At 37.0% G+C, this 16498-nt stretch overlaps 1 protein-coding gene across 2 annotated transcripts in view; it reads left to right on the top strand.

Annotated features, from left to right (window-relative positions):
• Window positions 1–16498, top strand: part of TDP1 (tyrosyl-DNA phosphodiesterase 1) — a 50287-nt gene that overhangs the window by 12923 nt on the left and 20866 nt on the right. The window contains exons 9-14 of one of the 2 annotated variants that reach the window (XM_069783663.1): window positions 13–91; window positions 1808–1993; window positions 2807–2855; window positions 6020–6086; window positions 11882–11989; window positions 13489–13591. In XM_069783663.1, the coding sequence (XP_069639764.1) occupies window positions 13–91; window positions 1808–1993; window positions 2807–2855; window positions 6020–6086; window positions 11882–11989; window positions 13489–13591 (592 nt within the window). Of the gene's footprint in view, window positions 1–12; window positions 92–1807; window positions 1994–2761; window positions 2856–6019; window positions 6087–11881; window positions 11990–13488; window positions 13592–16498 lie in introns of both variants that reach the window. The other variant, XM_069783662.1, reaches the window with a different exon arrangement.

Raw genomic sequence — 16498 nt, 5'->3', positions numbered from 1 at the left:
TTGTTTCTGTAGAGTGTATCTGCTTGGTTCTACCCCTGGACGATATCAAGGTAGTGATAAAGAAAAGTGGGGTCATCTTAGGCTCAGAAAGGTACTAAAACTGTAACCTTTTTTATTAATATCCTTTTAAATGTAAATATAATTTTGAAGACTGTTCTTTAGTTGCTTTCAATTTTTCTAGCTGTGATCAGCAATCTTTTAATACATTGTTACAGTTTAAGTTAGCAATAACATAAGCTTGGAATTTATGACAGTGTAGACTATGCACATAATATTCCTGGGCATTATTACCACGGTCAGTTTGTGGTCTGAGTTGTCATGTGCTTACAGATATCTGAGGAGTCACCATTACTCAAATGACTTCCTATCTGCTGTTGGTGTTTCTAACCAGTGTGACACTACCAAAATCCAGTCTTCTGTGACTGGGAACCAAATATAGCCTTTTGCAAAGGCACTCGCAGAGGAAAGATGTGTTGATACAGACTTGCCTGCACATAGGGAACAGGCTTATTTTATTTACTTAAATGTTAAGGGCTATTATAGTTTCTCTTTCCCTAATGACCTGGCAAAAACCCATCAAATTAAAAATCAGTTTGCACATAGCAGATGTCATCAATTCAGTCAGGTTTTTAGTTTTGTTCTACTACGTTTCTAAGATCTTGATTTTTTTTATTATTATTATTAATGAACTGAATAATTAGGAACATGAATTTTTTTACCCTGCCCCCTCACGTTATTTATATAAGCCACAATGGTAGATCTTCGTACAAGATTACATGACTCAAGTTCATAGGGCCCTTTCTTTTTCAGTATTTATTTAGAATCAGGTAAGGTATTTTATGTCATCTGTTAAATGCCTCTCATAATTGGGGAATTTTCAACCTGCACCTCCTGCTGAAATGGCATTATTTCAAATTCCGTTGTGAATTTTACATGGAATTCTAATGCTGTTCATGGCAAACTTCAATGACTTAGAAAATGTCTTTTTATCACATTGCTTTTCAACATAAGGTTATTCTTTCAGACCTCCCCTTGCTCGTAAAGAGCTTGCCTTTTCTGATATGTGTTGTCTGCATGTGTTTTTGCCTAGGAAGACACTGAATGAAAACAACAAACCAGAAAAAGCCTGTAAAGATGGTCTTGTGACAAATGTTTCTGTGATTAAAAAGATTAATTTTTCTAGTAACAATGCAGATAGACCTGGTGACACTACACTGATGGAAGCCATTGAGTTGTGTCCTCTCTAGAGGTGGAAGAAGCTAGCCACTACATATAACTTAATATGTGTCTGTATCCATCTGTTTTTAATGTAACTTTAAATTCCATTCACAGCTAAAGAACTCCTCTAAAAGGATTATTTCAATTTTCTCTTCAATTGTTCTTTTTTTCCCTTCTTATTGTAGGCTTCTATTGTAGCTGGGGCTTTAGGATATGAGAGGAATTTTATGGCCAACAACCACCAAATATAAAAAGATTTAGTTGTTTAATTTATTGTGACTTCTGAAGCTAATGTTTCATGCTTTTAGGAAGAGCTGCTAGCATTCTTTTTACCCATTATTTAATGGTTGGCTTCTGTGCTTTTGGATAAAACTTGTGATGTTTGATCTTCTCTTGAAGGAACAGTGGGTTTATTTGGAGAGCCTGATGACTTTTTTTATTGCAGAGTTAAATAGATAGTATGAATGTTAACATCTTTTGTTGTCAGAAGTGAATTACAGAGGATTTATTATATCAGAAGCAATATCAAACCACTAATTAAGGTATTCTTTACCTGTGGAAGTCTAACTGTTTTAATTTCCCTCACTAGCTTTTGAAAGAGCATGCTTCGTCAATACCAGCACAGGAGTCCTGGCCTGTTGTTGGACAGTTCTCAAGCATTGGTTCAATGGGAGCTGATGGGTCCAAATGGCTGTGCTCGGAGTTCCAGGAGAGCCTGGTGGCTGCAGGCAGCAGTGTGACAACTCTCCTTAAATGTGATGTTCCAATTCATTTGGTATGCCTTTTAGATGCTAGCTGCCTTTATTTAACATTTATTCACTTGTTTAAATCTTAATCATTGACTTGCTTTGAACTTTTGGAGGACATTAATGTAGTTTTTGTCCTGAAATCATAAGGATCCCCCTTAGTGACACTTGTGTATGGTACACTATAAAAATGTACTATAATTTCCATCTGCATGACACTAGAGTGTATATATAATCTAATCAAAATTATATTCTTATTCTATAGCTTGTCTTCCATTGAGTTTTGTAGATACAACTGTTTCTGCTACTGAGATGTAACTGAACCTTGAGTGATTAATACATAAACCAAATTATTTTCTAACCTGGTTAATTGTGCTAATAATCAAATAAGGGGAGGGGCAGAAACAAGTTTGTGGCAGGAGCTTGTTAAATCAAGGAGCAAATGTTGTCAAACTATGCCCTTAGCATGTGCTAATTGCCCCTGTATACTCATATTTGAGATATGAGTCTAAAAATCTCATAAAATAATGTTAAGAGCTTACTTTGACCACCATGGAAGTGGTTGAAGCAGGATTGTTTGAGTCTTGCTAGCTAATTTTGGTAGGCTCTGCAAGAGTGGCAAAAATATTAAAGAATTTCTTTGTTACTGGCACAGAACTAGTTTTAAGCTGCAGTGTAATTTTATTCATTCTGAAAAATGAAGCTTTTAATGTTTTGGTGTCGTTGTCGTCCCCCCGCCCCCCGTAAGTTTTCTTTAAGGTGATTTTTGTTCAAAAATTGACACCTTGTGTATTTAGAGCTTTGTTCAAGTTACCTCCCCCCCCCCCCCTCCCTCCATGAAGGTTTATCCAACTGTGAACAACGTGAGGCAAAGTCTGGAAGGCTATCCTGGTAAGCACATGAACCTCTATTTATTAGCTTTTTATGGTCGTAATGTCCTGCAAAATCACTTCAGTGGTTGATGCTCAATGAACCTGAAGTTGTCTTCTTGCTGAGAACTTGGTAGAATAGGTGGCAGTAGAATCCTTTTATTACTGTTACTGGAGCTCTGACTCCATCTCTCTTATTGTGATTGAATAGAAAAAGCTTTGCGGGCATTTGCCTATAATGTTTAAGTCTGTATAGCCATGTTCATATGTTGCTGTATAGGAAAAAACAGCTCTTGCTCACTGTTCTAACTCCAGTCATACTTCATTTTGGCAGAAAATTCAGATTTGAGTGTGCCAAGTTCTCCTCCTTGTGTTTTCTTTGCAGTGTCATCCTGCACATCAGATACAAAGGAGAATAAGATGTTTCACTACTCATTAGTAATTTTTTTAATATGGTAATCTGCAATTGTTCTGTTCAGTCTTCCCATGTTTGTGTTCATGAAGTCAGTATATTTGTATAGAAAGCATAGTCCCAGCCAACCTGAAAGAGGAAGAGGTACTGTAGTATTCTGATGTAGCGAAGCTTCTGTTTCTCAAAAGCAAGGACTTGCCTGGGTTACACCTGTCATGCTAAGGGAGCTGGCTGATGTCAATGTGAGGCTGGTTTTGATTAGTCTTCAAAAGGTCAAGGCAATTGGAAGAGATTGATGAGGACTGAAAAAATAATTCTTTCCTGCCTTCAGGAAGGGTAAGAAGGAGGATCTGAGAAACTGTAGGCCTGTCAGCCTCACCTTTATCCCTGGGAACATGGTGGAGCAAAGAATCCTGGAAACCATTTCCGAACATATGATGGACAAGGTGATTGGGAGTAGTCAGCATGGATTTATAAAGGAGAAATTATGATTAATTAACCTGATGTACTTCTATAATGAGATGACTGGCTTGATGAATGAAAGGAGTGCACTGGATGTTGTTTATCTTAACTTTAATAAGACTTTCGACGCTGTCTCCTGTAACATTACAGACAGCCTGATGAAGTACAGGCTGCATGAGTGGACAGGGAGGCGGAATGGAAACTGGCTTAACTGCCAGGCCTCAGTGGTGGTGATCAATGGCACAAAGGCCAGCTGGAGGTCAGCCACTAGTGGTGGTGTGTGCCAAGCATTGATACTGGGGCCATGCATTGAATATCTTCATTAACGACCTGGATGGTGGGGCAGAGTACACCCTAAGTGAGTTTGCAAATGATGCAAACTCAAGAGCAGTGGTTGAGGTATCAGGTGATTGTGCTGCCATTCAGAGGGATTGTACAGGCTGGAGAAATGGGCTGACAGGAACCTCATGCAGTTCAACAGAGGGAAGTGCAAAGTACTGTGCTGGGGCAAGAACAATCCCAGGCATCAGTACACACTAGGGGTTGACTGGTGGGAAAGCAGCTCTGCAGAAAAAGACCTGGGAGTGCTGGTGGTGACTAAGCTGAAGATGAGCCAGCAGTGCACCCTTGTGGCAAGAAGGCCAACAGCATACCGGGCATAGTAGGCACGTTGTCAGGAGGTGACCCATGCCCTCTATTTAGCACTGGTCAGATCACATCTGGAGTGCTGTGTCCAGTTGTTGGCTTCCCAGTACAAGACAGATGTGGACATGCTGAACCAAGTCCAGCAAAAGGCCACAAAGATGAATAAGGGATTGATGCATCTGTCATACAAGGAGAGGCTGAGAGAGCTGGATAATTCTTCAACCTGGAGAAGAGAACTTTCCTGGGAGACCCTATCAATGTGTATAAATATCTGATAGGAGGATGCAAAGTAGAGGCAGATTCTTTGCATGGTGACCAGTGAAAGAACAAGAAGCAATGGACATAAATTGAGATACAGGAGATTCCAGTGTACCCTTACAGCAAAAATGTATTCTGATGTTTAAATGGAACAGGTTGCTCAGAGAGGTTGGAGACCCTCCATTCTTGGAGATACTCAAAACCTGGTAGGATACTGTACTGAGCCACATGCTCTGTTTGACCCTGCTTTGAGCAAGGAGTTATTCTATATGATCTCCAGAGGGTGCTTCCAGCTTCAGCAATTCAATGATTCTTTGGCATTGCTGAATCCATAAACATGTGTTCTTGTTCCAAGCCAAATGCCTATGCTCCTGTGTCGTATGGAGTAGCTGTTGAACTCTTCTAACAATTGATGGAATTTGAACACAGGGCTAGCAAAAATGCTTTCAGCTCTCTATCTTCTGATTTGAGCAGTGTTTGGACATATGTAGAAACTGCAGCTAGTGAGTTTACAGGTATCTATCATTTCTACAAGTAAGTTAGAGTCTTTTGAAATACATCTGGTTGTCTACAGCATCTGTTTAGCAAAGTTGATACTCTTGAAAGTCAGAGATGCAATCTGCACAACGACTTGTTACTGTCATTTCTTTCATATTGTGAAATAACTTAGTGAATTATGTAACTCTGTATTTGTGCAAATTAACAGCTCCATGGACTCCTGCAGTTAGTGCATTTGTGAGAGTAGTAAAGCTTTTGTAACAGGTCCTTGTAGTGTCTTCTAGGACAGGTTGAATGCAGTAGGTTTTGCATCATGTTTTTGATATGCAACACTAATATAACTCAGTATGCCATGGCTGATTCTTTGTTAAATCCATTTCAAGAAATCACAACGTGCATTAGCCAAAGGCCAAATCAATACAAATACAATTTCATCAGAGAAGTTATTGCTTTTTAAAATAATGTTGATAATGTTGGTTGATGTTTTTTTGTATTCTTTTGGTTTTGTGGTTTGGGAGTTTTTTTGTTTGTTTTTTTTTTTTTTCTGAAAGCTGCTTGTTTTATTCCCTTTAGCTTGTATGGGTAGTGATTCTAATCTGATGATATCAGATGGTATCATAACAAAAAAGTACCCATAAGCACTTATCTTTAAGAGGACTTAATTGTATAGCCTGTATACTGTTTCTCTTTCCTAGTGTAAATCTGCTATGTAGTGTTGAGTAACTTACTAAATAGTAAGAATGAAAAAAAAACCCCAACTTTATATCATTTTATACTATTGGAGCATTTAACCATTTTCTGAAAATAAGTCATGAGGATAGTACAGATAGCTTATTCCCCACGATGCTTGCTGCTTTTAAAATGTCATTCAAAATATAAATGTACATGTTTGGTGTTTTTTTTTCCTTAAGCTGGTGGCTCACTTCCATACAGTATACAGACAGCACAGAAACAGCTGTGGTTGCATTCCTATTTTCAGTAAGTAGAACTCAATGCTTTGAGTGTTATTTTTTTTTTCTTCCTTAGACTGTATGTTTAAACTTACAATGCTGTAATGCTTGAGTGTTAAAAGCAAATTAAGGGGAAGTGGTGAGAAGCATGATATTATTAAACTCCTTAAAATAAAAGCCTTACGTTTCTTATCTGCTGGTCTTGTCTCCAGAACATAGTCAAAACATGCTATTTACCTGTAAAAAAGATATGGGATACTGTTGCTAATGGAGGACACTACCAGATTTTGGATTCTGTAAACTTCTATTTAAGCTTTCCTTCTCTAAACTGGAATAATGTTACTCCTCTTTTTTCCTTTTTTTATTTACAGTTGTATTTCACTTTCCCACTTGTGCCTTGGCATTAACAGGATTTCAGCTGAACCACAACAGGGTTAGGAAGGCTTTTTTGTTTGTTTTTTTTGAGTGCAGCAGTCCTGCTGCAAAAATTCTCAGTCCCTTATGGTAATATCATCTTTTGTTAAAGGTGCCTGACGTTTTCCATTAAGAACTTCTATTTTCACATGCTACTAATTTTGCCAAATTCTAACAGTCTGACACATGCCATGCCAGATGTCTCCCTCAGGCTGAATCTTTAAAAACTTAAGCGTGTTTTGAGAACAATAGGAAAAGTTGTGGGTTTTTTTGATCTGTGCAAAACAAAAAACCTAAATCTTGTAACCTCTTAGAAACTACAGCTCCCCCTTTTACCAGAAACTTTTAACTCTTCCAGGTGAAAGTTGTTCCAATAAGGTAGTCTACCCGTATCTGAGTAAGAGTGTGTGAAGTTGTATTTTCAGCACTCTGAATATATACACAATTGCTAGTTGCAGAGAGCATACTCCATTCTGGAGTGAACATGATTGCTGCTGTGAGCCTTACTGGTCAATGTCCAAGGAATGGAACTGGAACAGAAAGACATGAGGCTTTGTCTCCTGCCTTTGAAGTGTGCCCTCTGAGCACATTCAGCAAAGGAAGAAGGCTACAAACACCTTCAAGACTTCAAGATTGTTCAGTCATGATTCAAAAAGTGAGGAGGCCATAAAACTGGGGGTGTTTGTGCAACCTTAATTCAGTTTCTATAAGTATATACCTCATGAGAATCTTACTGGAAGAAAAATGTAACCTTCTGTTGGTTAGTCTCTTAGTGTAGTCTCTTATTAAGTGCACAGAATGTTACTTGATAATGAGATCATTCATTGTTTTATTACTGTTCAATGAGAAAACACCCACATACCTGTCTCATTGGGCATCCTAGGGTCCTGCTCTGGCAACAGAAGGGCTGTTTTAAATTCATCTGTCAAATTGGTTGCAGATGATGAGTGGCCCTGCATAATGGCTCTGTAGTGACTACCCAGATGCAGATTCTTACCCTGTAGTAGTAGAAGATGCTAGCCCTTAAGGACAGCCTGCCTGTAAGCTGTTACCGTGGAGCAGATGACATACAGCAGCTTATATGTGGTAACCTGAGACACACAGAAAATGGTAGGTCCTGTTTCAATAGGATTAAATATAAGGTGAGCTATTTTAAAGACTAGCCATAATGCAAAGCTTTGGGCAGTAGAGGGATTAGAGAAATTTGTCTTTACCTTACTGGAAGATAATACAAAACCAGCAAGAAACTAGGGAACCTACTGGAGTTGAAAGAAGGTAAATACTTTTATACTTACAGTAAAGGAGAAGGAATAGCTCCTTTTTACAAGTAGGGAGAGATTAATGGAGTTGGATAAATGGTGTCCTATAGTCTCACCCAAAGAGGTAGAACTCTGCTCCAAGCATATGACTTTTATAATATCTGTGGGCTGCTATTCTCTTTTCTGCCAGTCGAGTGTATTTAACTAACCTATAATGCAGCTCTGAATTGTAATTTTGCAAATTTCTCAAAGTACTTTCTCAAAAGAATAAGGTGACTAAGCTTAATATTGATTTCAGATTTCTGATCATAGCAAATGATTCCTAGACTCTTTTGGTTTTGATTAGCTACTGTGTAAATGGTGCAATTTGTTCAGTTTTCTCTCTGGTAGGGTTGCTGTTTTTTTCTTTCCGTATTCAGTATTACTAATTGATAAGGAGAGATTTGTAATGCTTAATGATTTCTGTTAATTGCTGCTTTTGAAACAGTTGATCAGCTTTAACAGTACATAACATTGTATTTTAATGCTCATTTTAATTGATTGTCTTTTAATACCACGTGCCTTATGTTTGTGCAGTTACCTTGTGAAATTTTTATTTTCAAAGAATGGAGGAAGTTGGTTTGACTTGTTGTTGACAAGTCTACAAAAGTAGTTGTATTAGAGCTTTATGTATTCTCTAGGTCTGCAGAGTTTTGAAGAACATCTTTCTTCTCAGTTCAAAGAACTACAGTGTTGTTCCCCTAATATCATAAAAGATGAGATATGGAGCATTTACACAAAGGACCTACTGTTCTCTTATGGTTGAGACTACTGGTGTGAGTTGTTTTAATTCTGCTCAAGCCTTGTTGCCAGTATCTTGAGATGGAAAGCCCATTCACTATTTGAAGTAAGAACTAAATGGTGAAAGAGGTGGTATTGTAGAAAATGAGTTATTCCTGGCTCTGCTTAGGGGCTGACTGTCTGCACAGATTAATTTTCAGGATGTTAGGATTATCTGGCTTCCTCATCTCTTAGCTCCACTTGTAAAGGGGCCTCTGTCTGCTCCTTTACCTCATTTGTGCCAGAAATATCAGACATTGGTGGCAATTGATACTTGCTATATGTCTTCCAGCTACATGCACTGTGATTGCAGTGTAGTCTCCCTTTCAAACTCAAAAATTCATCACAGAGTAAAACAAATATTTATCAAATGTTTAAAACATACTTAAGAAATTTTGCAAGTAGTTAAGTAGATATAAAAGCAACAACTTGTAAGCATTCACATTTTTAGTGCAGTGCAAGTGAGTCCACAGTATTTTCTATATTGCAAAAGATACCTTGTTCATGGTAGAGAACATTTTTCCCCTTCTCCTTTCCCGAAAAAACCAAATTATGTGAAACTCAAAAATAGCTATTGGAAAAATAAAGGGATGGGAGGGGCAAAAGCTGTTGCATTTTAAGAGTTGGAATGTAGATTACCTCTTTAATTCGGTGCACTTAATAATCACATTAGAGGCTGTGTAATAAAAAAGAAAAAAGAAAAGCTGTTGATTGAAATGCCACAAAAGACTGGGAGGGATGAAGTAGCAGCAAGTTACTAGTAAAAATGTCAGGATTAGTGGTCTAAAGTTAGTGTTAAGCTGTATTAGTGATAAGGAGTTCTAGTCCTAGGGGTGTAAAAGAATAAAAAACTACCAAAAAGGCTTTCATGTTTTACTGTTCATATTCTGATAACACCTACTTGCTTAACTCCTTTTCTTCACACCACACCTGAGCTTTTAGCTTACATGGTACCATGACCTCTAGCTGTCAGAAAAATAGCTACTTCAAGTTGTGGTTTTGCTCCATAACATTTCTCAAAGCTAGTTTCATTTACCTTACCATATTTATCTCTGATACTGAATATTCCTGAAGTTTACTGCAACATGAGATCAGTCCTGTGTACATGCTCTGCCAGCTGCATTCTGATGAAAAGTTTACAGCTTAAAACATGTTAAGTCAATTCGACTAGAAGTAGCCTGAAATTGTTATATTGACGTATGCTCTCATCCTTGCTGTGCAAAGCAACTGCTCTTGTATTTTACTTCAGGCTTTTTGTAATCTGTTATGACTTTTTTTTTTCCTAAAATATGCCAGGAAAGTTCCATGGTGAAGTTGAAATTTAGCTGTATTAAGAATAGATTAAATGAGATATTGTACTCATCTGAAACCCCTTCCAGTTCTTTTGGTTTATCATTCCATTATGCAGTTTGAAGATAAGCTGACTTTTAGGTTGAAGAGAAAACACTTCTTAAACACTTCTTTGCTAATAATGCTTTTACTAAAAGAATCTGAGTTTTTAATGAGGTAATTTTTTAAAAAAAAAAACCACCAACAAAACACCAACAACACAACAACCGCCCCCCCCCCCGAAACCTCATTGGAGAACATAATCACTTTCTTTCCTCCTTTTGTCCTTACATGTTTGTTTTGTCCTGCTAAAGAAAATGTGGCGAAAATGTATGCTCCCCTTTCTGATTTTAACTTCTGGAGTAACAGTTTCAACCACTTGTAATTGAGACTAACTGCTGTTAGATTACTATGTTTAGTAAATCGAAGAGAAGGGGTAATACTGCTAAAAGACAGTATCTGTCAAAGATAAGGAGGCAAAAAGGCAGTAGACTGAGATACTAATCTCAAAATTATTGCAGTTAATAGTGGGGGGAGAAGTTGGTCCTCAAGTAAGGCAGCAAGATAGAGCTAAAGAAAATCTGTGTTCAGTTCCCAATTCTACTATTTTTTCTGGTCTTCATTTCTACAATTTCAGTAGTTACCTAATTATTTTTGTGCCTTAAACTTAAAGATAATGTTTGCCTAAACTGTTAGTTGTAACATAAAAGCTATTAACAAGAGCTGTTGAGTTATGGTATAGACTTAGAATCTGTATGTATGGCAAGTGTAGAGCTCTGTAGGGGTGCACAAGTTTCTGTATCATACATATCTTAGTCTGTTCTTCAGAAACAGACTTCAGTGTGGCTTGCATCAAAATATAAAGATGTCTAGTTTGCTCAAACATGCATACAGTGTTTCAGCTCTTGCCCTTTAGGTTTACAGGACCAGTTCTCAAAAACAGTTTTCGTTCCTTTACCAGAGGATAGGGTTGTTTAAAGTAAGTAGGTCTTGATCCCTGAACTGCAAAGCCTCTTGACTTAACTAATGTGAAAGTTAGTCCTGGAAGTCAACTTCAGTAAATAATTCCAGCCCTTCCACTTCAGGTTTCTTAGGCTTTTAAACAAACACAGTTCACTTAAGAGGTTTTTCAGAGCTGATCAATTCTTTTTTATTTGCCTTTTAGAACAGAATGCTAAATTAGGGAAACAAGACTGTGACAACCAGAGCCTATTGTATTCCAAACTAAGGAAAGAAAAGTCTCTGGGTGGAGGAAGGTGTATTTGGAAGCCTTCTTCCTGATTTTGAATGAGGACTAACAGCTGTGGGTGGAAAGCGGTTCCAAATACCATGATTACATACCTTCAGTTATGTACATATACTTACTGCTTGCTTACAGTTTAGTTCTGTAACATTGATGCTGAATTACCCCAGCAATGGCTTGTTGTTTTAAACTAGTTTTTATATATACACATAGATAAGACCTCTTCTCTCTTAAGCCCTCAAATTTCTTAGTGGCTTAGGGGCACAGAAAAGGGAAGAGGAAGGGTAGTTGTCAACAATCTATCAATTGTTCCCTGCCTCTACTTCATGCATAATAAATTGTAATAAGCTTGGGGAATTTTGTGAGGTTTAGTTTGGTGCCAAGCTCCTTTGCTTAAAGGCATAACCATTGATAGCTTTCAAAGAAGAAATATTGGCTGGAAGTTTGGGCTTAGTTTCTTGAGTGCTAGCTGGAGTAGAGGAATGGAAAAACTTGTTAGGAGATCCTGATACACTGAGGAGAATATCTGTCTGTCTATATTTGTAAAGAAAAAAAATCCTGCTATTATGACTACTAGTAAGATTGGATTTCAGGATTAAAAATTCAGTTAAAGTATTTTCAGCCTTTCTGTAGGGGAGATTAGTATTAAATGTGACAAGTGTAGGGTGGTATTATGCAAAACATGGCATTGTAGTATGGTGAGGTTTTTAGACCTCAAACTAAAACTGTATATGAAAATAATTCCTTTTCTTTTTCTAGCAAATGGTCAGCAGAAGTCTCGGGTCGAAGTCATGCTATACCTCACATTAAGACGTACATGAGACCCTCTCCTGACTTCCAGAAGATTGCATGGTTCTTAGTTACAAGGTAAACAACTAACCATACACCTCTCACTTAGTCATATATAAAGTTCTTGTCAGTTGCAGGCCCAGGTGCAAAAATATAATGCCATAATCTTCATACTACTATAAGTAGTGATAGGAATTTTTGGTCATATTTTGTTTCTTCATTGCATTGCCCCTTTTGGGGCTGCACGTTGAAATGATTATGCCAGGAACTGTTGGCAATCACACCAAAATCTTGCCTGAGCTGTAACTGCCAATTTCAGGGTTCAGCATCAACTGAAATAAGTATTTTTAAACCTCGGGTTAAGTTTCTTTAACACATGCTGTACATGAATGTGCTAGTTTGTACAAAATAGATGTGGGTTAAACTGAAGTTTTTCCTTGTGCTGCCTTATTGTTACAAAACATGTAGATACCTAGTGTTTGAAATCTGACCTTTTGTCAGATTGAGTTGTTCAGCAGTCTAGCTTGAAGTCTAGGTTTGCATTTCTGTTCTTTGTTTTTAAAGAAGCCAAAAGAGGGAGCAAGAAATTTCTTGGCATGAGGGAGAAGGTCTTATTGTGAATGAAAAAATACAGATAGGTTTCAGTTTTGCCAAAACTGATTTTTGTGCAACCATATGTACTATAGATTATGATCTTTCTATCTTTACTCTTAAATGCTCAGTTACTTTATTTTTTCCTCTTTTTATTCTGGCTTTTTAAATTCTATTACTCAATACTGTTGCCTGCAATAGTAGTAATGACTAAGGTGCTTTTTTAAAGGATTTAAGTCATTCAAATGTGATGCTGAGTCCACCTAATACAGAAATTCATGGTTGCTTTTATTTTTTCTCATGTTTCTTCTAGTCTACCCTTTGCTACTATCAAAAAGCATCTAGTATGTCTGTCAGTTAAAACATAATGTTGAAGCTTTGTACTTTGCTCTTTGTATTTTTGACAACAGAATTGTATTTGGTATTGACTCCCAACTTGATCTACTTCACAGAAGATACTGATGAAGGATTAACTACAACATGGTGCTGAATAGCACATTGAAACAAAAATACCTCTTTGATAAATACTTGTTTTCATAAATATATTAAAGAACAAAATGCTAGGAGTAAATGATTGTTTAACACTTGCAAAAATCCTTTGTACTAAATGTATTATGTAACTAGTCATAATTGAGCTGGTGTTTGATCCAAGTCATGAAATTGAAGTTATTTACAAATACCAAGTTCCTTTCTGAAATCTGGAGAGAAGATTCGGAAGGCTGAATTTGTCTTCTAGATCTGTATGACACAAGGAGGCTTGTATAATTATCCACATGTGTTGTATGAATACCCTCTTACATATTGTCTCTACTGCTCCCACTGTGCTGTAAAAATAGCAATAAGGAATAACACCCAGATCACTTTCTCTGAAAAGACTGTTCTGATTGAAGTTCTCCTGCTAGAAGTGCATTGCTACAGCTGTGGTACTTAAGCATTTTCTGCTGTGAAAATTATGCCTTGTTGAAATGCTTTGTTTCTCTTTGTAGTGCCAATCTATCTAAAGCAGCCTGGGGAGCCCTGGAAAAAAATGGCACCCAACTGATGATCCGTTCTTATGAACTTGGAGTCCTTTTCTTGCCTTCAGCATTTGTAAGTTCATAGTTCAAGTACAAGTCCTGGGATATGCTGAGAATCTGCAAACATTGATGAATACAAGTGTGCCTGAATAATCTACTTACTAGGTTCTGTGTTTCTCTTTTAGAAAGCTAATAGCAAATGGAATTTATACAAGGTATTCTTTAAACTAGAAATAGTCTGTTTTCCTACACAGCAAGTACAGATTTGGTATTGATGTGACTTTTGTTGTGTTACTGAAAGGCAATAATATTTTAAAATTGTAACATAACTAAATGTTGCTGGAAAGGATGATCAAATCTCTTCTGTGCTTCTTAAAAGTAGGCTGCAAGCGCATAATCACATTGAAGTGATGCATATGGGTTGTAACCTGAAAAACAAGGTGGCTGATCTTGCTCTTTCCCTGAAATGCATTTGCAAAACCATGTGACTGTCTCTTCTCAAACTTTCTGCTTTGAGAAGAAATTCTCAAATGCATTTTCAAAAATCTCCGATACAAATCTAAGAACACTTTCATAAAAGGCTGTTTAAAAGTTGAAGGATTGTATCTTCCAAACCAATGTGACAGCAGTCTTGGTATGTAGAAGACAAGTTTGACCCAAAATAACTATTATTCTAGTGTGTGGAGCAGAGGATTGGGAGATGTGATGTGTTTATCAACATCAGTTAGTCTATGATCAGAAACCATTCAATCTCCTTCCTGTGTGAAATTTCTTCTTTTCCAGAGAAGAAATTGCAAGTTTCTCTGAAAAAGCGTTTGTATGCTAAAAGTCCTTAGAAATACTTTTCTGATGAAGAATACATCTTTCCTAGATAATGTTCACAGCTGTTCACATAATGTTTCATCATTTCTGTTGATTAGTAATGTAGTTCCACGTGAATATTTACTAGTACTGTGACATCATAAAAATGTTTACCTACCATAACTATATAATTATAGTCTCCTAAGATAGCAATGTTAAGATTGATGGTTTCTGGCTGTAGCTAAAGAACTATATCTCACTTGACATTTATTAAGGAGTTTACATAGCAGTGTGTCTCTAAGGTTCACAATTTCAGAGACCAATCTCAGACATCATTCTCCAGCATGGTTATGTGGAAGAAAACTTTTAGAGAAAATGTGTTGATTAGACTGAAACAAGAAAAATCCTACAACCTTCCTATAGTAGGAAGCATTGGTTTTGATATCACTGCAATCTTAAAAAAACCCAAACTAACAAAAAAAACCCAAACCCACCAAAACCCATCACTTGCATAAACAACTATTAATAACAGAATAATGAAGTGTTGGGCAAAAAATTGTGCAAAAAGATTTTACTTTTAACAGCAACTGACCTCAAGGGATAAAATAATGTTCTAAGGAGGTGGCTGTTATCTCCACATGCTGCTGAGCAAAGAATTTACGTATGGTATTGGTATGATTCTACTTAGTGAATGAAGTTTTTTGTATGAACATAACTGATCACCAGATTGTGCAGTCATTTTACATAATTTGAATACTCCTCTTCTGACTAGCTTTTTCCATGCATTGCTAGTTTTGGAAAACATACTTCAAATGGGTAGAAAATGAGGAATAATTGAGTTAGTCTTTTTGCCAAGAGTGACCATACCTGTTTCAGATCTGACCAATCTGCAGAGTTTTCACTTAAACCTAAACAAACAAAAAAAACAAAACAAAACCAACCAAACAAAAAACCCCAAAACAACAACAACAAAAATCCAAACCCCAAAGAAAAATCCATGTGAAAACATTTGGCTTGCATTCCATCTTGAATCTTGCGTTCTACACAGGATTTTTTGCATGTGGAGCAGGGGAGGGGGGGATCACCAGAACACTTTTCAGAGGGCCAAAACTTATGAATTTTCTTCCTTGCACCTAATATTGTAAGTCATAATGCCTTTGATCTGATTCTTGTGAGGTTTTTCTATAACTCGCGTTTCATTCTAAAATCAGACTTCAATTTGATGAACAGAGTTATCTGTTCAGGAGCATTTAGTTTATCAGAAATACAAAAGGTTCTGAGCCACTTGAACCTTGGAAGATTTCAGCAATCTGAAGTTACAACTTTACCTTCTTTGCCAGCTAGTTAGAACTTTCTGCTGTTAATGACTTTTTCATCATTCTGGGTGTTTATTTAGGCCAAAATTATTAATGTTTTTGTTTCTGCTCACAGCCCAGTCTTAGCAGTTGGAGTAAAATCCACTTAGACATTTAAGAGATTAAGAATTATTAGAAATGAAGTGTTTTTATTCTTGTGTTGCATCAAAATAACCAGAATTTAAATGCAGTGTCTAAGCTAAGTTTACTGATGATTAAGAGCACACTGGATACTTATTAAGCATCTGCTCCAGCCTTTAGCAGAAGCCTGCAGGCCTGTTTACACAAAAGTTAGAGATAGATTCTGCTATAAATCCAGTGTGAGTACTCTACTAGTAATGACAACTGGAAAGAACAGGTTTGCTAAATACTCTTGGGTAAACAGTTCCTAATGAAGCTCAAGCCTTGTGGTCATCAAGTGAGAGGCAAAAAAGACATTGGCTGGGGCTGCTCTCATGAGAGGAAAGGTTTCACTGAAACACTGCAAAAATTTGACCTCTTTTCTCCCTCTGCCAAACCTCTGTTTAGGGACTAGAGATAATTCCACTTGGTGTGGGAGGGGGGCTGCATTGCTTTGAATCTTAAAGGCTTTTCAGCAATTTTTGCTGCATTCTACATTCATATACACACTCTAAATTCGTTTATGAAATGAACCCCAGAGAACACTTGTTTTTTTTTAAATGTGTAAGAGTCGTTGACTCCTGGCATTGTGTTTTTTTCCTTTTGATCAGCCTTTTGGAAAAGGCAGTCAGGGTATTCTGGTTCCAGTCCCCACTATGTTCAAGAAAAGATCAAATTCACCTATTGCTATATAAGTCTATGTT

The sequence above is a fragment of the Haliaeetus albicilla genome, chromosome 5, assembly GCF_947461875.1.
Source record: "Haliaeetus albicilla chromosome 5, bHalAlb1.1, whole genome shotgun sequence".
NCBI lineage: Eukaryota > Metazoa > Chordata > Aves > Accipitriformes > Accipitridae > Haliaeetus > Haliaeetus albicilla.
The sequence above is the reverse complement of the archived record's forward strand: the minus strand, read 5'-3'. Positions and strand labels throughout refer to the sequence as shown.